This window comes from Oryctolagus cuniculus, chromosome 15, assembly GCF_964237555.1.
Source record: "Oryctolagus cuniculus chromosome 15, mOryCun1.1, whole genome shotgun sequence".
Lineage (NCBI taxonomy): Eukaryota > Metazoa > Chordata > Mammalia > Lagomorpha > Leporidae > Oryctolagus > Oryctolagus cuniculus.
In genome coordinates this window covers 7,384,373-7,410,179 of record NC_091446.1, presented here as the reverse complement: position 1 = coordinate 7,410,179, position 25,807 = coordinate 7,384,373, and the positions used below count along the sequence as shown (strand labels likewise).

General features: G+C 56.2%; 1 protein-coding gene across 1 annotated transcript in view; it reads right to left on the bottom strand.

Moving 5' to 3' along the window:
• The window catches only part of CPXM2 (carboxypeptidase X, M14 family member 2), a 115,024-nt gene that overhangs the window by 74,964 nt on the left and 14,253 nt on the right, over positions 1-25,807 (bottom strand). The window contains exons 3-4 of the mRNA XM_070058297.1: positions 20,975-21,084; positions 2,191-2,330 (exon numbers count right to left, since the gene is read on the bottom strand). Of these exons, the coding sequence (XP_069914398.1) occupies positions 2,191-2,330; positions 20,975-21,084 (250 nt within the window). The remainder of the gene's footprint in view (positions 1-2,190; positions 2,331-20,974; positions 21,085-25,807) is intronic.

Below are 25,807 nucleotides of genomic sequence, written 5' to 3'. Positions count from 1 at the left end.
CCCCGCCACCATACTCACAGCATACACTGTCACACGGTCATTAACTCAATACCGTGCAGCATGAGGGGGCCTGTCAATGAGTCACTGCATGATGACACCCACGCAGTGAGGAGCCACTCACAGGGCATCTACTGGATCCCAGGGACACAGCCTCTCGGTCAAGCGGAGACCAAATGTGCGACCCTGCAGGTTGTGCTGGCTGGGAAGTGAGGCGGCAGGGCTGCAGCTGAGAGAAAGGGGGAGTGGCTGTGAGGACGGCACAGCATCCACTTCCGGTCCCGCTGGATCAGAGTCGGATGCCTCTTGCACCACGCGTGCTCCAGGGGAGGAAGGCGCAGACCCCAGTCGCACCCTCGCTGCATTTCCTCCTCGGTCCCGAGTGGAGACAGCAGAGTCCCAGGAGGCGGGGACGACCCTAACACACGACAGTCTTGTCTTTGTCCCTGTTGAGTCATCTGACTTGCAACAAGGCCAGGCATTAAAGAAACACTCCGACTCTAGAAAGTAATTCCGTTTCTTGCCTCATCGAAGTTCCCGTCCCAGCAAAGCCAAGGACAGACGCTGTTCTGGGGTCCTCGCGTGCCCCAAGCCCTCTTGTGCTTCTTGTCGACGTGGAATGTCCTGCGTCTGCTTTCCTCTGATCTTCTAATCCAATAACAGCCAGACTCCTGATCGCTAATCACCGTGGCCACTCAGGCTAATCCCAGGCACTCAGGCAAAACCCTGCCTTCCCGTGGATCACCCCAGACCAGTCTTTCTTGCCAAGTCTCTCTTTTCCTTGAGCAACTCAACTCCCTCCTGCCAAAATTCTTGCTTCTCAGAACCCAAACAGTGAAAACATTCGTCATGGTAATAAGCGGCTAATTAGAGCAAAATGTATTACACAGAGCAAAAACCGGCATAGACGAACACATACGAAATGGGATACACAAAGTGGCACGAATACATAACCCAGCGTTGCCAAAATGCACAGTTCATCTCAGCTCAGGAAATTCTACTTGCAGTGAGGACAAAACGGATGAAAATGCTTCCTGCCACACAACACGTGGCAGCAGGGAACTGGGACCGGGAGGAGGGCCAGCCCTGAGCACCACTATGAACAACACGACCTGCGCCTTCCAGGAAAAGAGGAACACAACTGGGTATGTAAGATGGGTGCAGTCCGTAACAAGATTCCTCTGTGCATCTACATCTGCTCATTGTCACACAATATATGTAACAGAAAAGTATCATTGCAACCACGGCAGGCGCACAGCTGTGGGCTCCGAGCACCTTCACACCCATCTGCAGCCAACGCCACCTTTGTCTCCAGAACGTCCCATCTTCCCAACTGGAACTCTGCCCCCACCACTCTAGCTCCTGACCCCCCTGCCCCAGCCCCTGGCAACCGCCCATCTCCTCCCTGTCTCCAGCACTGACTACTCCAGGTCCTCCTGTATGTGGAATCATGCCCTATGTGTCCCTTTGTCCTTTTGTGTCTGGCTCATTGCACTTGCCACCATGTCCCCAAGGGTCACCCAGGTGTAGACCTCCCCCTGTAGGGAGACTGACCTTCCCCTGTAGGGCTGAAGAACACTCCACTGGACGCACAAACCACGAGCTGGGGCGCCTCAGGGCTGCAGCCCCCTCTCTGGAATGACCATCAGGGACATTCTTGCCACTGACCCTGCCTGGAGCCCAAGCCCAGTTCTGAGACGTGGGCTCTGCCACATCCCCGGGCCTCGGGCTGGGTCGGCCTGCACTTGCCCGGCTTCCCCAGTGGCCCTCCATTTGGGAACCTGCGCAGGCTTCCCAGCCTCTTCCCCACATCCGGGCGTCCACATCTCCACCCCAGGACTGCCCTTGCTGCTTGTCCAGAGTTCCCACCATGGCCCGTGTTCAGGCTGCCAACAACCTGCCATTAATCCAAGACGGCAGCACTGTGGTGCCGCCATCGGCCGGTTCCAGCTAACCTGCCAGGTGGGCCCTGCCCACTGTTGCTGCCCAGCGGAGGGTGGTGTTGTGAGAGACACACCTCCCCAGCCACACTCGGGTCCGCTCTGAGCTCAGCCTCCTCTCCCCATCCCGTTTTCTTCCCTTGACCATCTCCTGCTGAATAGGCACCTGCCTGCAACTCACCTGTGCCCAACCAAACCCTCACACACACACACCAAGTCACGGAGTACGAGAGCTCAGGTCAGGCCCACTTACAGCCAGAGCGAGCTCCTTCCTTGAGTGATGACGCCCGTGAATTTGGTCAGGCGCCGGGCGTCCACCTCCAGCCACTGGTGCAGGTCACTGCGGCCGGCGCACCATGCCCCGTCGTAGAAATCATTCTCATTGATCCCGGCCTGCAGAGGGAGACACGGGTGCTCTTCAGAACCCCTGCAGGGAGGAGCATGCACACAGATCCTTTCTGGAGGGTGCAGAGGCGAGGGGGTGGAGAGGAAATTGAGAAGGGGGAGAGAAAAGGTCATGGTGCCCTGACCACCTCATTCTGACACACGAAGGGGGCTGCCCTGCAGGCGCAGCTTGGAAACACCCCCTGGGGGTTCTTGCCCAATGTGAGACACAAGCTGTTTAAAAACTTTTATTTATTTGAAAAGCAGAGCGACAGAGAGATAGGGAGAGACAGAGAAAAAGAAAGCTCTTTGATCTGCTGGTTCACTCTCCAAATGGCTGCAAACAGCCAGGCTGAAGCCAAGAACCTGGAACTCCATCCGGTCTCCACGTGGGTGCAGGGCCCCAAGCACTTGGGCCATCTTCTGCTGCCTTCCCAGGCCACAGCAGAGAGCTGGATCAGAAGTGGAGAAATCAGCACTCAGGTACAGGATGCTGATGTCTCCCCTTCTCCACCACGTGGGTCCCACGAGAGCTGAAATTTAATGAGTGCCCCTAGTACTCATCCCCCTGACCACACACGGCCTCCTGCATCCCCATGCACACTTGCCAGGTGCTGGGGTGCAGAGGTGAATCACTCCCTCCCAGAACCTTACCACCCAGGCAGGAAGGCAGGCACTAAGATGAACCAGAACACAGCGTGGCGTGTGCTCTTTCAGGAATATGGGCCAATGCCACAGGAGCTTTCAAGGATGCCATATCTACCTGAGACTGGGGAGACCAGGCCTAGAAGGTTCCAAGGCAAGGGTGATAGGTGAGCTGGGTATTGAAGGGCAAGTTTATCTGGTGAGTATTTGCTAACGTTAAAGTCATCGCCGTGACTCTTGCTACCAAAACTCTTTTGACTTGAATTTCCAAGGCAAGTGGGTAAAAATCTGGAGTTTTCCCTCTCTCACCACCACCTGGAGGGCTAATTTCATGACATACAAAAATAAAATACAAAGGCCATTGGCTCCAAGGCAGAACTCGGGTTTCCAAAGCCCTTCTCTGCACCAATCCCATTCTTCCACGGTTATTTCACCAGGATGAGACCAGACAAGAAACGGCCTGAGTGAGAAGAGTAAGAGGCCAGTCCCTCCCCCCAGCTCTGCGCACTGCTCAGCTCACTTTCTGGGGGTTGCCTTTGTTTCCATGGGAAACGGAAGCGTGGAACTGAGAGTCCGGCTGTTGCACGGGAGCAGCCTGGCCGAGGGTTCCACGGGCAGAACTCTGTGGTCACTGCAGGAGCTGGTGCAAGCTTTGTTTGAGGACAAAACGACAGGATGGGGGCGCTGTGAGAAGTTCATGGAAGGCAGAATTCAGATACATTCATTCTGGTGCAAAAAGCACTTGAAATCCGCGCAGCTTTTTCATGATACACATTTTCTGCAGACGATCTGAAGACCCCTCCTGGACCCATTCCCAGTCCTCTCCTGAACAACCCTGAAGGCACTTGGAGGGCGAATGCCTGAAAGCCGGCACAGCCACCTTCTGAAAGTACTTCCGGCTCACATGACGGTGGGGACAAAGCGCTACAGCCAATGTCCCTCAGAGCCCCACCTCTGCACTACCCTGTGCCTGTCACACGGACCTGGAGGTGCTACACTGCCCGTCTTCCAGACCATCGAAGACAGCTGCAATTGTGTCGTTGGTGCTTCAGGGACGGTGCCTCCCTGTGCAACAGGGCGTCTCAGTCCCCGCCTGGAGGCTGTGATGATGCAATCACTCCTCCTGTCCCCACGGGCAGGTCCCCCCCACCCCAGTGACAAGTGATGTGCAACTCATTAAGAACCGACAATGTCGCGACTCGTCTTCTTTGCAGGGCCGTCACATGCACTTGTTTTTGGTTGAGGATCCTCTTGCCTCAGAATCACCTCCAGAGACTGGTGCGTGGCAGGGCTCCACCCAGGAAGAACAAGGAGCCCCTACCGTGGCCGCATGAACAAGATCTACCTGTGGAAAACGTGCAGCCCGTCGTCCCCGGGCTCAGGAAGGGCCGGCGGCTGCGGGGCATCGTGCAGTCAGCCGCCCCAGTGTGCAGGTGAGGGCTGCGCTCTGAGCTCTCAGGGCCCCCGGAGCGTCCCAGGCAGCATGGCCCCCAGGCAATCTGCCCAAATGCGCCGTGCCTCGGTTTTCCCATCTGTCAAAGCGGGGGTGATAGTCATTTCTCCCTGAGTGCTGACTGCGCTGGAACACAGCTGCTGTGGGCTCCAGCACTGAGGGCTTCATAGATGCACCTCATCAGGACGCTTGAAACAAATAACAATGGCAACATCCGCAGACACAGGTGCCGGGTGAGTGATTCCAGGTTTTACAGAACTCTGGGGCTGTGACAGTATTCTAGTTAGTCGGGGTCACCTCTCCTACAACTCCAAGTATCTCGAGCAGAGTCACAAAGGAGACCCATCGTCCCCTGACGCGTCCCAGCCGCCCCACCCGAGCAATGTCGGGACTCGCTTGGGGTTGCCCCACTAGGGGAGGGCGTGCTGCTGGCTTCCAGCAGGGAGAGGCCAGGGATGCTGCTAAACAGCTCACGATGCACAGGAGACCCCACCCCTGAGAACTGCCTGACCCAGATGTCAGCAGAGCCAAGGCTGAGAATCCCCGGTCCACAGCTAGAGCCGCCGCCCGCCGAGATGCGGACTCGCGGGAGCTGCAGGGAGCCAGCCTCACGCTACCCTCCTAAGCCGCCGGTCAGGATGTGGAACACAATTTAAGCTTCCTGCTTCACAAGACTGGACATTGTGTCTCTGCTGCCAATCTCGGCTCTCTGAGCGCACTAGACAGTCAATTAAGTGCAGGAAAGTGTCAGGGCAGTGGCGAGCCCTTCCCAAGATGAGTCACCAGGAAGTGACAGCCACCTCAGCAGGAGCAAGGGGGAGCCCACAGACACACGCTGGGGAGGACCAGAGGGAGGGAGGGACCGCCCCAGAGATGTCACCAAGTTACCGGCCCTGCAGTCAGCGACACGGAGATGGTGCCTCTGAGAAACCAAGTATCCTGCATCCCCTTCTGCCAAATACAGTAGGGGATACTTAACAAATGTTGACGAGATTTCAATTAAAGTTATTGAAATAAAAGATCCGACTCCATAAAGGGTAAACTGGACTTGAAATTGTCACTAACACGGAATGACTCTTTCCAAGACGGCAGCAAATACACGGAGAATTAATAGAACTTTTTCAAGCCAGTTACATTACATGCATCATTTCTTTACCTTAAGGAAATAAAAATACCAGCAAACCTACCAGACTCGATTTTGCATGAGATAAATGTGGAAATTATTAGTCCATAACGAAGTGAAATCCTGGTACTATTTGTTTATCAAATGGGATTTTTCTGTTTCAAGATGCTGGAGTAAATGTGCAAGCTTTTCTGTGTTCTTGTCTCAAAGAGTTACATAAACAAACAAAAAGCAAGAGACGAGAAACACAGCCTTGGTCTCTGATAAAACTCGGAGCCTTTTATAATCCCTAAATAACAACAGATGGAGGCTGGAATGAGATGGAGGAGCCCTGGGTGACTCAGCAGAAGCAGGAAGTTCAAGGCTCCGACGGCAGAGGCAGAAGCCACGCAGTCCCTGAGCAAAGCCCAGAGCCTGGACTCCAGGTGTCCTGGAGCGGGGACCGAGACACGGGGCTGCTCCAAATCCGTACAAGACGACAACCGGGTCCCCACAGCCCACCCTCGCGTCACAGAGGACCTGGCACTTTTCTCTAAAGGAAAGGCACCCACAGCTGCTCTGGATCTGGGACAGGGAGTGGGGGAGGTGTGCAGTGACAGCAACCACAGGGAAGTGACCACCTAGCCGCCCTCCCCTGCCCAGCCAGAGAACAAGGTAGCCAAGCTTACAACAAGAAAAGAAATGCAAATAAAACAGAGAACAGGGGGCCAGCGCTGTGGCTCACTTGGTTGATCCTCCACCTGCGGCGCCAGCACCCCGGGTTCTAGTCCCGGCTGCTCCTCTTCCAGTCCAGCTCTCTGCTGTGGCCCGGGAAGGCAGTGGAGGATGGCCCGAGTGCTTGGGCCCTGCACCCCATGGGAGACCAGGAGGAAGCACCTGGCTCCTGGCTTTGGATTGGCACAGCGCGTCGGCTGTAGCGGCCATTTGGGGAGTGAACCAATGGAAGGAAGACCTTTTTTTTTTTAAACATCACGTGAAGTAAATTTTTTTTTATTTGACAGATAGAATTAGACAGTGAAAGAGACAGAAAGGTCTTCAGCCAGAGCTGTGCCGATCCGAAGCCAGGAGCCAGGTGCTTCTCCTGGTCTCCCATGGGGTGCAGGGCCCAAGCACCTGGGCCATCCTCCACTGCACTCCCAGGCCACAGCAGAGAGCTGGACTGGGAGAGGGGCAACCGGGACTAGAACCCGGCGCCCATATGGGATGCCGGCGCCGCAGGCAGAGGATCAACCAAGTGAGCCACAGCACCGGCCCCAGGGAGACCTTTCTGTCTGTCTCTCTCTCACTGTCTATAACTCTACCTGTCAAATAAATTTTTAAAAAAGATAACAGAATACAACTTAAAAAAAAAAACTTTAATTAACACCCTAGAAGGAAGAGTGTGCCTGCGGGAAACAAGAGCAGGATACACTAAAAAGGGAAAAGACACTGGACAAGCACGAGCTCCTGGGGATTAAGAATGCAAAAGCTGAACTTTTAAGAAAGTCAACCGAAAGGCTAGAGAGATCAAGTTCAAGAAATCTCACCAAAAGAAACAGGACACAAAAATATACAATAGGAGAAAAACAGGAAAATCAGAGAAAAACCCAAAAGAAGTAGGGGGAAAACCAGCAAATAGAAGCTATAAGATTATTTTCTAGACCTGAAAGGATTAAATCTCCAAAACATCAAGAATCTAGGACAGGGGCCAGCGCTGTGGTGCAGCGGGTTACAGCCCCAATCTGCAGCACTGGCATCCTGTATGGCCGCCAGTTCAAATCCCAGCTGCTCCACTTCCAATTCAGCTCCCTGGTAATGTGCCTGGGAAGGCAGCAGAGGATGGCTCAAGTGCTCGGGCCCCTGTACCCATGTGGAAGACCTGGATGAAGCTCCTGGTGCCTGACTTCAGATCAGCCCAGCTCTGGCTGTTGGGGCCATTTGGGGAGTGAACCAGCGCTTGGACTACTGAGTCTGCGTGGAAGACCCAGAAGAAGCTCCTGGCTTCAGACTGGCCCAGCTCTGGCTGTTGCGCCCATTTGGGGAGTGCATCAGCAGTTGGAAGACCTCTCTCTCTCTCTGCAACTCTGCCTCTCAAATAAATAAAGAAAATCTTTTTTCTTTTTTTTTTTTTTTTTGACAGGCAGAGTGGACAGTGAGAGAGAGAGACAAAGAGAAAGGTCTTCCTTTTGCCGTTAGTTCACCCTCCTATGGCCGCCGTGGCCGGCAGGATGCAGCCGGCGCACCGCGCTGATCCGATGGCAGGAGCCAGGTGCTTCTCCTGGTCTCCAATGGGGTGCAGGGCCCAAGCACTTGGGCCATCCTCCACTGCACTCCCTGGCCACAGCAGAGAGCTGGCCTGGAAGAGGGGCAACCGGGACAGAATCCGGCGCCCCGACCAGGACTAGACCCCGGGATGCCGGCGCCGCTAGGTGGAGGATTAGCCTAGTGAGCCACGGCGCCGGCCATAAAGAAAATCTTAAAAAAAAAAAAAAAAAAAAAAGATCCAGACCTGCTGCACGGAGTGGCCAGGAGATGTTTCTAAAAATCTAAGTAATTCTAGGAAAACAGAAAGCTGTCAGGAAATGATAGAAAATTAACATTTTTGGCTCTAAATTATATTTCTTGGCTCAGGACATATTTACACAGTCATAATAATAAAAACCTTGAATATAGATGTACCCAAATACTGAGGAACTTTTTTTAGAAGTAGTAGAGGCATCAAGGAGGGACAAACATAAGCTGAGAATCCTCATCTTCTGTAACAAGAGTTCCCAAAACAGGAGAATGCGTAATCAGTACAGGTCGCTACGTGCGTATTCTTTAGAGACAAGGACTGAAAGTGTGGGGAGCAGGGCCTGTCTCCCGCAACATGGCAAAATAAGTACTGAGACTACCGAGACTAGACTAGACCACTGAGACTATTAAGACTAACTCTATGCATCTGATCTCCCATCATATGGCGCTGAGAGAGAGTAAGCAAATCTTACACAGCTGCTTCGTTAATTAGCTGATTCCTGATTCCTGACCCAACCCCTTAAAAGGGGGAGAGAGACAACATGCGCGGCCGCGCCCCCCTGAGAGAGTCGGTCTGAGAGCTCGCCGGTGCCGCTCCTCCGTGGAGGCGGGGGAACGGCAGCAAACCCGGGAAGGACCGGGGAAAGAGAACAGCGTCCCGTCCGTCCGGTGTCATTCCTCCGCGAGTGGGGGAGCGACAGAAAGTCCCACAGAAACAATGGAAAGCGCTTAGCGTAGTTGCTCCATCCACAGTGCGCGCCAGCAGGCACGGGTGGAGCGGAAGGTAGGATGGATTCCCAGACCCACGCTTTCTGTTGTCATCCTTTTGCTATTTTGGTTTCTGTAACAACTGGCTTCAAACAAGTTAGAATAAATTTTAGTTTTAAAAAGCAAAGGGGTTCCGGCGCATGGGACAGTGGTGTAAGCCTCTGTCTGCAGGGCCAGCAACCCACGTGTGTGCCAGTTCAAGTTCTGGCTGCTCTGATTCTGATCCGGCTCCCTACCAACGTGCCTGGGAAAGCAGCAGAGGCTACCCAAGCCCTTGGGCCCCTGAACCCATCTGCGAGGCCTGGAAGAAGCTCCGGGCTCCTGGCTTTGGCCTGGCACAGCCCCAGCTTGTGGCCATCTGGGAAGTGAACCAGCAGACGGAAGATCTGGCTCTCTGTCTCTCCTTGTCTCTCTAACTCTGCCTTTCAAATGAATAAATAAATCTTTTTTTAAAAAAGTAAAGAAATAAAAAACAATGGGAAGGCGATGTACAGATATGGAGGTGACTGGCATAAACCTGGCGTTTTTTTCTTTTGCTTTCCAGGTGTCTACAGAATACCTACTACGTGCCAGGCATTGTGGAAAGCACTGGAGCCTACGGTAGGAACAGAACACAGTGCATCTCAGCATGACAGTGCTGTAGCAGTCCCGACCCGCACCGCGCATAGTTCACGTTCTTGCACTGCCACTACGCAGAAACAGCTGGAGCAAATTAAAAAGTCATAGCCGAGGGACTGTGACTATTTAGTGATTCTACAATGATTGACTTAAGCTGCCACTCTGCAGACACAGCCCGGGGCTGTTTAGACAGAGGCAGAATAAAGCCATAGTTATTTTAAAATAGTTTTGAGGAAAAAAAAAAAAGGAAAAGTCTTAGAGGCAATGGCTCAAACTTTATGGGTTACCTTTGTGAGGGTGATGGGTGTTACCCAAAACTGTTAAATGTGACACCCAATGAATATAGTTAGGTAACGAATCTGCCATAAAATGGCTATAATAAGAGTTGATTTGGGGACTGCAGTGCCCCATGTGGGTACATCTCATGTGGGCGCCAGTTCAAAACCCGGCTGCTCCACTTCCTATCCAGCTCTCTGCTATGCCCTGGGAAAGCAGTAGAAGATGGCCCCAGTCCTTGGGCCCCTGCATCCGTATGGGAAGCTCAGAGGAAGCTCCTGGCTCCTGGCTTCGGATCGGCGCAGCTCCGGCCATTCTGGCCATCTGGGGAGTGAACCAGCGGATAGAAGACCTCTCTCTGCCGCTCCGTCTCTCTCTGTGTAACTCTGATTTTCAAATAAATAAATAAATCTTTTTTTAATAAAAGAGAGTTTTGTGACTGTATATCTTAAATGGCATACTTAATTCTGTATTTTGTTAGAAAGTCCCTATCAAATCCTAGTATGTGTTGTGATGACATCATTTGATAAGCCTGGGGTTCGCGCATAAAAATGCCCAGATGCAAAGCAGTGATCCTGATGCCAGTGACAGAGCACCTGTCCCTCTGCCAGCCCCAATCAAGTCAGTTACAAGGAAACACTCGTTGTTTTAAAGCCATTTTAAAACCGTAACCAATCTGTTCATTATTTCCTTGCATCAGCCACAGGCTAAATATTTAGAGTTTGAAGCTGGAAATATTTAAAAGTAAAGTCAAGTCTATGCACTGATCCATAAGCCACAGCTTGTCTTAAGAGGAAAGATACACATGATTTAAAAGCAAATGGGGGCTGGCGCCGCGGCTCACTAGGCTAATCCTCCGCCTAGCGGCGCTGGCACACCGGGTTCTAGTCCCGGTCGGGCGCCGGATTCTGTCCCGGTTGCCCCTCTTCCAGGCCAGCTCTCTGCTGTGGCCAGGGAGTACAGTGGAGGATGGCCCAAGTGCTTGGGCCCTGCACCCCATGGGAGACCAGGATAAGTACCTGGCTCCTGCCATCAGATCAGCGCGGTACGCCAGCCACAGCGGCCATTGGAGGGTGAACCAACGGCAAAAGGAAGACCTTTCTCTCTGTCTCTCTCTCACTGTCCACTCTGCCTGTCAAGAAGAAAGAAAGAAAGAAAGAAAGAAAGAAAGAAAGGAAGGAAGGAAGGAAGGAAGGAAGGAAGGAAGGAAGGAAGGAAGGAAGGAAGGAAGGAAGGAAGGAAGGAAGGAAGGAATGGGAGCGCTTTCCAAGCAGCATCCTAGTTCTGTTCGGCCGAGAGCTGGGACGCTCGCCCAGCACAGCGCTCATCCACTGAGAACACGTGATTCTCAAAGGCAGCCATCGCTGTCTCACAGGCCAGCGGTCCACACGAGCGTGGGGGTGTGCTCCCACACCCCGGCAAGGCAGCACGGCACGGAGCAGCCTTGGGCGCTCCACACAAAGTTCAAGTGCTAGCTTTGCCGCTCATTGTCTGCACGCCTGTGGTTAGCTCAGCGGCCTGTGAAACAGAGACGGAAGCTGACTGCGAGGTGGGACAGGCAGACACTCACGGCAGCCACCACAGAGCATGCGGTGGGTGCCCGGTACGGAGCTCACACTCAGCAAACGGCAGCCACGGGGGGCACAAGCAGACTCACGTTGTCTGAGGGACGCACCTGCTGTGCTCTGTGACTGAATTAATGTGATGCCCCAATCTGCTAACTGGTGAGCTCGGTCCACGCAGCCCTGGACAGATGTGCTCTGAGTCAGTCATCAGCTGTTCTCAGAGAGTCTATTTTCACTGCTTCTTCTTTGCTTTCTTTAACTCTTGACCTGTTTAAGGAAATGTTTCCTCTGAACATTTTAAAGGACTGTATCTTTGTCCTGATGGTTGATTTTGTAACTGTATCTTTTTATGTAACATACTTCATTCTATATTTTAGGAAGTACCTATTTTTTTTGACAGGTAGAGTTATAGACAGTGAGAGAGAGAGACAGAGAGAAAGGTCTTCCTTCCATTGGATCACCCCCTAAGTGGCCGCTACGGCCGGTGCGCTGTGCCAATCCGAAGCCAGGAGCCAGGTGCTTCCTCCTGGTCTCCCATGTGTGTGCAGGGCCCAAGGACTTGGGCCATCCTCCACTGCACTCCTGGGCCACAGCAGAGAGCTGGACTGGAAAAGGAGCAACCGGGACAGAATCTGGCACCCCAACCGGGACTAGACCCCGGGGTGCCAGCGCCGCAGGTGGAGGATTAGCCAAGTGAGCCGCAGCGCCGGATAGGAAGTACCTATTAAATGCCGACTATGTACAGTGATATCATTATTTCTCTCCTTCACCATCTAATTTCAGTTATCTCATTATTCTTAGTGTTCACTTCCAAAACCCTAAACCAGGGGCCGGCGCTGTGGCGCAGCAGGTTAATGCCCTGGCCTGAAGCGCCGGCATCCCATATGGGTACCAGTTCTAGTCCTGGCTGCTCCACTTCCAATCCAGCTCTCTGCTATGGCCTGGGAAAGCAGTACAAGATGGCCCAACTACTTGGGCCCCTGTACCCGTGTGGGAGACCCAGGAGAAGTTCCTGGCTTCAGATTAGCCCAGCTCCAGCCGCTGAGGCCATTTGGAGAGTGAACCAGTAGAAAGAAGACCTTTCTCTCTGCCTCTCCCTCTCTGTCTGTAACTCTACCTCTCAAATAAATAAAATGTTTTTTTAAAAAAAGTTCATGAGGCACCACATGTTTTCTAATGCTTGATATACTGCCTTTTTAAAAACAAATTATTTATTTGAAAGACAGAGTTACAGAGAGAGAAGGTGAGACAGAGATCTTTCATCTACTAGTTCACTCCCCAAATGGCTGCAATGGCTAAGGCTGGGCCAAGCCAAAGCCAGGAGCTTCTTCCAGGTTTCCCAAGTGGGTGCAGGGGCCCAAGCACTTGGGCCATCCTCCGCTGTTTTCCCAGGTACATTAGCAGGGAGCTGGATTGGAAGCGGAGCAGCCAGGACACAAACCAGCGCCTACATGGGCGGCTTAACCCACAGCAACACAGTGCCAGCCCAATACTGCCTTTTTAAAGAAACCATTCTGGGGACTGGCTCTGTGGCGTAATGGGTAAAGCCACCACCTACAATGCTGGCATCCGATACAGGTGCTGGTTTGAGTCCTGGCTGCTCTGCCTGTGATCCATCTCCTTGCTAATGGCCTGGGGAAAGCAGCAGAAAATAGCTCACGTGTCTGGGCTCCTGTCACCCAAGTGGGAGACCTGGATGAAGCTCCTGGCCTCTGGCCTTGGCCTGGCCCAGTGCTGACCACTGTGGCCATCTGGGGAGTAAACCAGCGGATTGGAGACTGCTCTGTCTCTCCCTCTCTCTCTGCAACTCTTTCAAAATAAATAAATATCTTTGTAAAAAGTCATTCTGACAGCTGCATGTCCTGTCTCGCTGTGGGTTTAATCTGCACATACTTGACCAAGGATGCAGAGCGCCGATTCCTAACATCCATCGGCCGTGACATCCTCCCAGCACCACAGCATCCCTCCAGCCGCACCTCTCAGCACCACACGGCCTTTGCTCACATCGTTCCCCTCCACCTGGAATTCTCTTCCCTGCCTTCGCCAACCCTTTGTCTGAGAAACTCTTAGCTTGTGCTCCTGCTTCAGCTCCTAGCCCAGGGCCCCCCGCCAGGAGAGTCTGCCAAGCTCCAGGGTACGGCAGGTGCAGGGAGCAGACAGAGCTATGGCGTTGATTTGTGGTCCCCAAAAGATGTTCAAGTCCCAACCCCTGGAGCCTCAGGACGTGACCCTGTTAGAAACAGGGCTGCTTCCAAGGTAGTTAGCTCAGACGAGGACAGAGGGGATCCAGTGGGTGCTTAATCTGGTACGACAGAGGGAAGGTGGCGCGGAGGCTGAGGGCAGAAGCCAGGCGACGGGGAGGCCGGGGCGAGAGTGATGCATCCGCAAGCCCTGGAGCCCCAGCGAACACCCCGGGGCCACCGGAAGCTGGGAGGGGCGAGAGGACCCCTCCCCTGGGGTGCTTTTCTGAGTCCCCAGGAAAACTCAGGCACGAGGTCCTCCCTGGTGAAGTGTGGTGCCCTGGTCAGCCCTGGCACTCACCACGAGACCGCGAGACACCTCCGCTCCCTGCTGCGTGACCACGTTCCTGTGGCTGCGGGTCGAACAGGCGCCGCAGCCCACCCTCTCCGCCTCCCTCTTGACCTCCTCCCCCTCACCCACCCGGCCTCGTCAGGAGGTCCTACTTTCAAAACACCCCAAATCCAGTCCTCCCTCACCAACTGCATCCCCCGGCCTCGGCCTGAGCCAGCGCCATCCCGAGAGGCCTCCCTGCTCTGAGCTGCTCCCTGAAGTGGACGGAGCAAGCCGGCTGATGCTGCTCACGTCGACGTCAGAGCAAGTCCTCCCTGTGCTCAGAGACTCCCCGCAGCTCCCCTGACACACGGGAGAAAGCCGGGGTCCTCCCATGGCCGCCAGGCCTCCTGGGACCCCAGCGCCTGGCTCTCCCTCTCCCTGGGGGGTGCTCACTCGGCTGCTCCCAAACAAGGCCGAGCCCGCTGCCAGTCCACTGCTCCGAGCCCCTTCTCCCCCAGCACCTGGCACCCTGCAGCGCCCCACATTCCCTGCCCCGATTCAGACGGGGAGGACTTGTCTGGGTCACCAAGGCAGGTCAAGCACCCAGACCAGGGCCCAGCACCTACCAGGTCCCCAAAGAGGATGTGCTAAATGACCAGGGATGAGTCCCGTGTGCTCAGCATGGCTTCCCCAGGCCCTACGACAGTGCCTGGCACCTACGGTGTTCCCAGGCCTGCGGGGTTTTCCTAAAGAAATTAACACATAAAAGAACACGCTCTGTCTCCTTCCTCCCGTCCTCGGCTCCGTCTCCCTCCTCCCGTCCTCGGCTCCGTCTCCCTCTCTTCCTTCTGCTCCCCGCCCTGGATTGCTCTGCTTGCACACTGTCAGTCGTGCCCTTGAAGCCCCGACACACAACGACCTTGGCACCTGAGTCCAATGTGCATGTGCAGAGACAGCCAGCTTGCCTGTGAGGGCGAGGTCACCCAGAGGGGCCCCTCCACCTCCACATACACCAGGAGGCTCCGTTCCAGAGGGCACAGGCAGTTAGGACAGCTGAGAGACACCCCCGCTCCATGCCAGGGGCCACCGACCACCATCATACTTCTTAGGCTCCTCCAGGACATGGGCCAGGGAGGTCCTCAGGGCAGCCCAAGCCTGGGAGATAAGTCAGGGAGATAAGGCCCAGGAGGGGGCAGAGGAAGCCAGGAGCAGGTGAGCAGGTGCAGCTGCCTCGTGGGCAGGAGAAATGGCAGACATGGAGCGCACCTGCAGCCGGGAACCGGGCCAGGGCACGCAGCCTCGGCCTGCCTTCAGTGTCCTGATCTCTCCACAGGGCTATTCCTGAGTGTGTTCCAGATCAACTGAAATACGGAAGCCACAGAGCACGTGGGACAGGCTCCCCCCTGGCCCCGCTGATCCTGGGCGACTCAGGAATCCGGGCTCCACGGCCAGGCGCCCTCGGGTTGCCGTGCCCCTCCCCCTCGCTGACACCTCGCTTTGGTTGCGTGTTCCTCTGACTGTTCCCGCGTTTATGACGCGAGTGTCCTGAGCAAGAACAGCACGTCATCATCGTTACGGTAACGACACGCTGCGTTTTCCAAGAGAGTCGTAATTTAAAGTATTTGGTTCTGCTAGACCCATTAAAAAATTCCAAATAGCCCGGATTCCAGTGCCCTGGCATCCAAACACTGCCTCGCAGACTGCAGCTCGAGGCCAGAGGCAGAGCGCAAATCCCTCTATCGGAACAGGCACCGCGTTCCTGGCTTTGGGAGCGGTCCGCAGCCTGATCGCGATTTCCTCCGCAGCACTTGGCACGTGGGCAGTGTCCTGGAAGGACTGGTGGAGTCCCAGCAAGGTTCACGCAGGCCAGAGACAGACTGGAAGCCGGGCACCCAGAGAGCGGGGAAGAAACAGACGGGCGGGAGGGCCAGGGCCCAGGTGCAGGGCCTGGCCACAGGCATGCATGGGACACACGTGGCGAAGCCTCAGAAGGGGCTGCCCGGGTGCCCCAGATGCTTCCTGGTGGGGGAGGCGTGGCCTCGGCTTGTGGGCGGTGGTGGGCAGTGGGTGTCCCGGGGTCACCAGTGCAGGGAGACCAGCCCGTGGGGTGTGCCCAGGGACGCAAGCTGTGCCTCCAGGGCAAAGTTCAGTGGCTTCACTGTTCCACACCCAAGCTCCCCCTGACATGCAAGAGAGAGAGGAAGTCACAGGCAGTGCCTGGCCTACACCTCGCTTCGGGCAAAAGGGGGATCCCATTGAAGGAGCCAACCAGGTCCCACAGATCAGCACCCAGCGCCGCTCCTTGGACCTCCTTGACAGGAACGACTGAAAAAAAGGAGAGAGGCTCACTGCGGCCGTGCTGGGGAAGCGCCCGGACAGGTGCTGTTACGATCCCCGGGCATTGCCCGACGCAAGACGTGCGTTGCTAAAGGCCAAACCCGGAGCCATTCCCGACACACCTGAGACAAGCCAGGGACCCAAAGTCAAGCCCCGTGACTGGGCCGTTGCACAGACACAGAGCGTGTGACAGAGCCCTGCCCTTTTTCTGGTGGCCTCAAAACATCAGCTCCTTCTCTAAGCTCTGACCCGAGTGCCAACGTGCTTACATTCTTTTAAAAAAATATTTATTAATTAATTAATTTATTTGAAAGTCAGAGTTACACAGAGAGAGGAGAGGCAGAGAGAGAGAGAGAGAGAGGTCTTCCATCCTCTGGTTCACTCCCCAATTGGCCGCAATGGCTGGAGCTGCACCAATCTGAAGCCAGGAGCCAGGAGCTTCCTCCGGGTCTCCCACATGGGTACAGGGGCCCAAAGACTTGAGTCATCTTCTACTGCCCTCCCAGGCCATAGCAGAGAGCTGGATCAGAAGTGGAGCAGCTGGGTCTTGAACCAGCACCCATAAGGGGTTCTGGCGCTTCAGGCCAGGGCGTTAACCCACTGTGCCACAGCATCGGCCCCCTTTCTTACCTTCTTGATCACAGACAGGAGTCCGGGTGATACCCTGAGTCTCAGCCACATGCTGTGGGCATTTCATTTCTTCTGCCCAGATGGTGGGCCCTTCCTTATCATAGCTTTATTTATTTAAGTTTTCATTGATTTGAGAGACAGAACGAGAGAGTAAGAGACAGAGAGACAGAGCACTCGGTCTGCTGGTTCACTCCCCAAATGCCCACACAGCAAAGGCTGGGCCAGGCAGAATCCAGAAGCCAGGAATTCAACCTAGGTCTTCCATGTGGGGGGCAGGGACCCGACCACTTCTTGAGCCGTCACCCTTGCTTCCCAGGGTGTGCGTTAGCAGGATACTAAAATCGGAATGGAGCTGGAACGTGAACCCAAGCACTCCAGCATGGGATGCAGACTTCCCGAATGGTGTCTTAACTGCTAGCCAAGCACCCACCCCTACCATAACTTCCAAGCCTCAAAATAAAGCTGAACCCCCTCTCTGAAATGGCAAGTGCTGCTATGACCTGCCACAGGCGTTCCAGCTAAGGCAACGTCAGCATTGTGACAGCAGGGACAGGTCCCTGAGGCAAGAGCGCCATCCCTGAACCTCCCTCCCCTCTCGGGGCCCTCGGGGTGGTGTCAGATGGCCCACCTGGGCACAGGTTACCCCCTGAGACTAACCACAGGCAGAGGACCCGAGTTTGAGTCTAGTGGCCACAGCCAACACGTTCTCTCTGAGACTCACAACACTAACTTCCAGCCTGTCTGCCCCTGTCTCAGAGCTGGAGGGACCAGAGTGAGGGTAGAAGGACTCCAGGCACACGGAAGGAGGATCGCAGGTGAGAGACCACCCTTGGCCATTCTGCTGCGCTGGGCTCTTCCTTGAGTTCGGGGAGATCCACCTTGTCCCGGGGTGCTGTGGAGCAGAGTGCTGGCTGCTTCTCCGAGCTTGTCTTATTAAGCTAACACAGAAAACATCTTGGGGGAAAAAACAACCTGTAAGTTGAGTTACAAGGGTTCTTTCAAAGTCCTCTGCCAACAGTGAGGTAAAGAGAGGCAGGTGTTTCTGCTATAACCTGCCAAATCCTCTCCAGGAAAAGCTGAGTCTGAAAATGTTAAACACCGTGGTAATTACAGGGTTTGACCTTACCAAAAAAGAAAAGAAAAGAAAGAAAGCAGTGATGATAGCCAAGGGAAGGGAATCGTATCAGCCCATTTGGGGAGGAAAAGGTTTATTTTGGCTTATAGTTCAGAGGTTCACAATTCAGGATCAGGCAGCCTCATTATCCCGGCATCTGGTGGCCGCTGGCCATGGCAGAGCAGGTGCAAAGGAACAGTCGTGGGCCAGGCAGGAGCAAGAGAAGCCAGGGCAAACTCAGCTAACATGACCAACTCTGTCTTGAGGACGACCTTCCAAGGGCAAGCCCCCAGTGACCCAAAGACCTCCCACTGGGCCCGCCTCCAAGGCTCCATAATGAGAGGAGATCTCCACCCTAATGCATCAAGCATTAGCACGAATCAACTGTTAACAGAAGACAGTGGGGTTTCTGTGCGTATGAGTTTGGAGACCACATCTTGCTCAATCATAAGAGGGGTGGAGGGCAGTGACGTTGCTGGGTGTGAGGCCAGGACAAGATGTGCCGAAGAACTGGGCAATCAGGGCCGGCGCTGTGGTACAGTGGGCTAAGCCACCACCCCCAATGCCAGCATCCCATATGGGCACTGGTTCGAGACCCAGCTGCTTCACTTCTGGTCCAGTTCCCCACTAATGCACCTGGGAAAGCAGTGGAAGATGGCCCAAGTGCTTGGGCCCCTGCACCCACATGGGAGACTCAGATGAAGCTGCTGGCTTAGGCCTGAGACAGCCCCAGCCGTTGTAGCCATCTGGGGAGTAATCAGTAGATGGAAGATTTCTGTCTCTCCCTCTCTCTCTCAGTAACCCTGCCTTTCAAATAAATAAAAAATAATAAGTATTTTTAAAAATGGTGGGCAATCAGGGCCGGTGCTATGGCACAGTGGGTTAAGCCACCACCTGCAGTACTGGCATCCCATATGGGTACCAGTTCAAGTTCTGGCTGCTCCACTTCCAATCCTGCTCCCTGCTAATGTGCCTGGGAAAGCAGAAGATGATGGTCCAAGTGTTTGAACCCCTGCACCTGTGTGGGAGACCTGGATGAGGCTCCTGGCTCCCAGCTTCGGCCTGGCCCAGCCCTGGCCATTACAGACATTTGGGGAGTAAACCAGTGGATGGAAGATGAAGATCTCTCTTGATATCTCTCTCTCTCTTGATCTCTCTCTGCCTCTCAAATAAATCAATCTTTTTTAAGCATCATGGGCAGTTGTTTTTTGCAGGTTCTACTTGCACACTTCCTTAACAGCTTTTATTTTTAAAAAGAAAAACACTATTTCTAAACCGCCAGCGCTTTCACCGAAGTTGGTTCTGGCAGTGCGCGGCCTGAGCGCCTCTGAAAGAGCAGGGGGCGCGGCCTGGGTGGTCTGAGGTCCTCCTGACGCGGTCAAGCAGGGAGGGGGCCGAGGAGCAGGAGCTCAGAGTCAGGGCTCAGCCAGGGGCCCCCAACCCATGTACACCCCGGGCAGCAACCTCAGCCGCTCTTGCCCAGTTCTCGGCACAGCAGCTGCCCCTGGTGCGTTACAGTGACCCCTGGGGGGAGTGAGGGGTCCACCCTGCCACTCGGAAGCTGCTCCCGTTCGGCTGGGTTGTGGCACGGCAGACCAAGCCCACATCCCATTTCATAGCAAAGGCTCCAGCTCCTCCACTTCCTGCTAAGGCGTCTGGGAGGGCAGCAGACAACGACTCAAGCACTTGGCTCCCTGTCACTCCTTTGGGAGACCCAGGTGACTTTCCAGGCTCCTGGCTTTGCCCTAGTCCAGCCCTGGCTGTTGCAGCATTTGGGGAGTGAACCAGCAGACAGAAGCACTCTCTCTCTGTCTCTCCCCCTGTCACCCTGCCTCTTAAATAAATCAATAAAAAATGAGCCATTCCCCTTGAGCACAGCCCTGCTAGCATGCTCGCCCCTTGAGTACAGCCCTGCTAGCATGCTCGCTAGAGACACCACACGTGTGGAAAGGGTGGGGAAGCCACGAGGGCCGGAGCAGCTGGGGAAAGACCAGAGAAACACAGCACTACTGGAAGAGCAGCTAGCACAGGACGCACGGAATGCTGAGCGGAGGAGGACCGAACGGGCAGACGCCGGCGTGGGAGGGAAAGGCATCGGACGGAGCTGGGGCTGCAGGATCACAGCCCCGCTGAAGGGGTCCGCACCCCAGTCCTGGGACCTGTGCAGCACGAGGCCATGTGGCCCAGAAGAATGAAAGCTGCCTTGGGGGGCGGGGGCCTGGGCTTTCCAGCTCTGCCCCAAGTCATCACAGGTCCTGAAGATGCCATCGAAAGAGATAGTGCCATGAGACCTCAACCCGCTGTGGCGGCCAAGAAGGAAAGAGCCATGGGCAGGGAGTGGGCGACCCGTAGAGCCTCCAGGCAGGGACGTGGCCCGGCCACACCTCCACGTGGACCTGAGACATCTTTCCCCACGTCGTAAGCATAAGTGTGTGCTGCGTAGGGGCCAAGTGATGCTCAGTTGTTACAGCAGCAACAGGGACTCAGGCCATGGCTCGGCAGCCAGGGTTCACGACGCCTGGGCACAGAGGGGAGAGAGGAGTCCCAGGCAGCTGCACCTGCATCAGAAAGGACCCGGCTGGTGTGCAGAGGGCGTGGGAGGAGCTCCCCCTCCTGGAGCAAGACCTGGACTTCGGATGATGGAGAGGGAGACTTGGGAGAAGCAAGGGCCCCGAGGGCAGACGGGATGGGTGCGTCCTGGGGGACACAGCAGAGGGAGCCTGGAAGAGGTGTGTGTGGCAGAGACGCAAAGCAAGGGGCTGGCAGGTGAGTGGGGACCACCTCCGTGTCCCCCATCCCCACCAGGCTCTCAGCCCCGCCCCGTGTCTGTGCTCTCCTCCCGCCCTCTCCAGGCCTGCAGAGGGGAAGGGCCCCAGGCAGAGGTGCAGCCACCTGGGGCCAGGCCCTGGCAGCACCACCCTCACAAGGGCAGTGCCTGCAGAAGGCGCAACTCCTCTGTGCCCTCTGCCCAGCAGGGGTGACTCAGCGATGCTTTCGTGGCTGTGGAAACTGGGGCCAAGACCTCGGAAATGCCACACACGGTGCCTGCCCCAGGCTCAGCGAGCCGTTGCCTCGGCCATCCTGACCCCCATCGCGGTCCACAGGCGGGGCAGGTACCTGGATGTTGAGCCTCCCGCGGTGGGCTCCCAGGCCATAGCGCTTCACCGTGGACGCGTGCAGCTGGAAGTCCGTGATTTTTAAGGTTTCCAAACCGAGAGGTGGGCAACCTGGAAAGAACAATGCCCGTTAAAAAAAAAAAAAAAAAAAGACAGGGGCTGAGAGGGGCTCCTGATTTTCGGAACCAGTTCTCGTGCGCCCCCAGCCACCAGTGTACACCCCCCCCCGCCCCGCCCCACCTGCCCGCCTGGTATTTCCGGACAGACGGGGCAATCTAACTCGACACCACGCCAAGCTCCTGCTGTCAGCTCCTGCTTTCTGGGCACTTTGGCCTGGACATTCCTCCTCCGAGCTGCCCGTGCTACCGTCTGAGTCAGTTTCCAATTAAGGAGCCGAGCACGGCGCGTCTCAGTCAGGGAGCAGCCCCGGCGAGCGATTTCACAGCAAGGCCACGGCGGAACGCTGCAAACGCACCAGAACTCCGGCTGTCGCACTGCGTGCGCTAACGGGCACAGCAACGTGAGTGGAAAAGCCGCTTCGCCTTCCACTCCTGGCAACGCTGATCACTGCGAGAAGAGCTGAACAGTGTGTCCTGGGAATCAGACGCCAGCGTGTGGGCCAGCCCTCGGCGAGCGGCCAGTCCCGCGGATAGAGCACCAAGGCAGCCGGGGCTGGACCCAGGCCGCCTGCTCCTGGGCTGCCCTTCTCCCCGGCTGCCCCTGCTGTGGGGCTGGGCCGTCTCAACAGGAGGCAGCCGCCTCCACAATTCCGACTGGGTGAGACACAGCCCCACAGAAGACACAGAAGACCCTGTGCCTCCCGGGAGTCACAGAAAAGCCCCAACATAATGGGACAAAGATCTTTTTCTAAATAAAGATTTATTTGTTCATTTGAAAGGCAGAGTGACAGAAAGAGGGAGAGACAGAGAGAGATCTTTTCACCTGCTGGTTCACTCCCCAAATGGCCGTGACAATCAGCACCAAGCCAGGACAAAGCCAGGAGCCAGGAGCTCCATCCGGGTCTCCCACGTGGGTGCAGGGATCCAGGTACTTGGGCCACCCTCCGCTGCCTTGCCAGGCACATTAGCAGGGAGCTGGTGCGGAAGGGAGCGGCTGGGACTCAAACCACCTCTGATACGGGATGCCAGCAGCACAGGCAGAGGCTTAACCGACTGCGCCACCGTGCCGGCCCTAGAAAGAGGCAAAGTTAGACAGTCTCATGGGGCGCTGCAGAGACGAAGTGTCCCAGAGGCCCCGGGGCACCTCAGGAGCTCAGAGGAGCAGACGGAGCAACCACCAGGTGCTCGGCAGGCAGCCGGGAAGAAAGTCGGTCCAGGAGCTGCGGACGGAAGAACTCAAGGCCGCACTTCCTTGATCTGAGTTCTCAAAAGAGGAAACGGAGGGGCCGCCATTGTGGCGCAGTGGGTTAAGCCACTGCCTGTGATGCTGTGCCTGTGCAGGCGCTGGTTTGAGTCCCAGCTCCTCCACTTCCGATCCAGCTCCCTGCTAATGGCCTGAGAAAGCAGTGGAAGGATGGCCCAGGTCCTTGGGCCCTGCACCCGTGTGGGAGACCCGGAAGAAGTTCCCAGCTTCAGCCTGGCACAGCCCTGGCTGCTGGGGCCGTTTAGGGGAGTGAACTGGCAGGTGGAAGATCTCCCTTTCTCTCTTGCTCTGTAGCTCTGCCTTTCAATTAAATAAAAAAGCAAATTACAAAAAGAAATAGAGGAAACCGAGGTCCCAGACCTTACGTGAGATGCCCAAGGCGTGCCTGGCCACGGCACAGGGAACAGCGGAGGTGGCACTCCAGGCCAGCACAGGGGGCTGCACAGCCACGAGGCCTTCCCAACATCTGCAGGGAGGCTTCCGGGATGGGGCGTGGTGGGAGCTGCCGATGCTGAGCGCGTGGAAGGGCTGAGCTGGGCACTGCTGCTGCCCACTGGACACTGCAGGACAGGGTAGCTCCGGTGACACTGAGAGTAGCAATGTCCCACATGGCCCCTGAGACAGGGAGCCTGGCACGCGGCAATCGGGGCCCCTGCAGCAATGGGAGGGGCCGTGCACTGAGCACTCAGAACTGGGGGGGGGCTGACTGCAGAGGGGAGTCATCTTGCCATCCCCTTCCCTCGCCAGGGTTCACCCTCAGGGCTCCCAGGTTGGCCGACTCATGGCTCTGACCCCTCCTTCCTATCAAAGCTGCTTCCACAGTCTGACAACCCAGCAAGGGCACTTCCTACATCACCAACTCACAAACCCCACTGCCAACCCAGCCAGCACGCCCGTCCCAGGGCCTGGTAACGCTGTTACAGCAGCAGCCCGCCCTGAGTTCTCAGGGTCCAATGGCCCCGAGCCCAGCGATGAGCCCCCAGCCCGCCAGCCAAGAGGAGTGGGAGCCTGGCCCCTGAGCCCCCCACCCTGACTTCAGGCCACCGCACCCTCCCTTGGGTGCTGCGCACCACTCCAGGTCCTCAGTCCCTGTGGGCAGTGGTGCTCCTGGGGGCCCTGGTCAGGACTTGGGCACGGTCTGAGGGCCAGGGCACTGCCGGCCGGGGAGGCCAGACTCAGGGTATCCTTCAACCTGGCCCTTGGTCTCAGCTCCGACTCCGGTTCTCCAGCCCCTCGGGTCTCAGCTCCGGTTCTCCAGCCTCCGAGCAGCCCCCGAGCAGCACCCCCACGCCTTGCTCTCACCGCCGCCCCCATTTCTCCTGACCGTGGCTCTTCTTGTCACCAGGCCCCACCCAGCCCGCCTGGCGTCAGTGCCAGTGTCCTCAGGGCCACCCAGCCTATCCTGGGAGATGCCACCTGCTGGCCCCGGCACCTGACACCACACTGGCTTGGCAGTGGGTTCTGTTTGGGGATCACTCATGTTTTGGGCATAGCCTCTTGTCATCTCCACATTGCCAGCTCTGCATGGGAAACCCAGAAGAAGCTCCAGGCTCCTGGCTTCAGATCTGCCCACCTCTGGCCATTGCAGCCATTGGGAAGTGACCCAGTGGCTGGATGACCTCTCTCTCTCTCTCTCTCTTTCCCTCTCTCTCTCTCTCACTCTATAGCTCCACCTTTCAAATAAATAAATAAATCTTAAGAAAATGAAAAGTGCAGCAGTGGCTGAGGTAAGTAGGTGGGGACGCCTGCAGGGACAGCAGGAAGCTCTCTGCGGGACAGGTACGAGGCAGGTGCAGCACAGGCGCAAGACAGACAGGTGCGGGACAGGGCCCGGAGAGCCCGCGTGTCCTGAGAGGCCGTCAGCACTGCGCTGTGTGCTGCAATGGACTTGTTCCCGTGGAGTTTCCCAACCCCACATGCCCCTCTCAAAGGTCTCATGTGGGCTCAAATGCACCTGCCTCGCCCTGCCCCCACCCGCCCACCGGGCCCCAGGGTGCCGCTGGCAGAGCGAGGGGAGGAGATGGCGGCTGGCTGGTGGAGCTACCTGTGGGCACTGGGGCTTCTCCCAGCTTCCCCTCCCCCCGCCAAGCCCTGGAAGGCCCACTCTGCCTCCATCACTTCCTCCGCACGCTTGGCATCCTTTCCTGATTTCTGCCCTCTGTCGTCTGGCTCCTGCCTCTGCTCCCAGCGGCCCTCGTCACTCCACGGCCAGCGCCACACCTCGACCTCTTCTGCTCCGGGCCCTGCCGTTTGCTCCCGGTGGCTTCTCCCCTCGAATCCTCAGTAGCACAGAGCTGTCCCTGCACCCTCACACCGGCAGTGCATTGTGACTGGTCCTTCCTGTCACCCCTCTGCCCAGGACAGCTGGCTCCCCTGCAACACAGGACTGTCCCAGCCCTCACTCCCCGGAGAGCCCCTGCCTGCCCCTGTAATGCTCCAGACCGAGTGTCACCCAAGACGTCACAGGCACCGTCCAGGCACACCTGTCACACCCACACCACACCCCCACATCCCCACACCCACCACACCTCCACCACACACCACCACACACCTACCATACCCCCACCACACACCCACCACACACCCACCACACACCCACCACATACCTGCCACACCTGCACCAAGCCTAAACACAAGACACCACTTGCAAGCTCACTTGGACATTAACCCACTGATGCCAAGCAGGCCCAGGAAGCCTCACTGGCTCCCGGAAGCTGCATCATGGCTGGGGTGGGGAGCCCAGTTCCCTCCCACTGATTCACTCCCCAAATGCCCACAATGGCTGGGGCTGGGCTGGGGCTGAAGCCAGGAGACAGGAACCCAGCCCAGGTCTCCCCACATGGGTGGCAGCAACCCAGTCACTTGAGCCATCCCTGCTACCCCCAGGGTCTGCATTTATCAGAAGGGGAATTAACCAAGGACTCTGATTAGGATGTGGGCATCTTAACCACTGAACACCCTCTCCCCCCCCCCCCGGAGCCCCCTCAGCTTCCTCCCCCACGCACCTGCTTCCCACTGCCTCACCCTGCTCCCAACACCATCCACACATTTTGCAAAAGTGCTCGCAGTCCTCACCTGGGGCCCCAGGTTCTACAGTTCAGGACCTAGCAGGGCTCAGACAGTATTACCTGCTGAACCAGCTGGGAGGTGCTCGCCTTCCCCAGATCACATTTTAAGACATTGTATAATGCACAGGCATAAAGTAGCTGGAATGCAAACTCTAGCCCTTGATGCAAAAATGAGCAGGCAGAAGCTCCAGGCCCACATTCATACTTCGACTGAAGGTTTGACAAAGCAATGTCCATGTTTCCAAAAAGGATCTTCCTAGACTGAGGGCCAGGAAAATTATCTTTTGCATCAAAGATTCTAAATTAATTCAAACTGCAGAGTACTGAAATATTCTCTGCATCAAACGTTCAGCTGATAAACTTCAGCGTTTGTCATCCGGGCT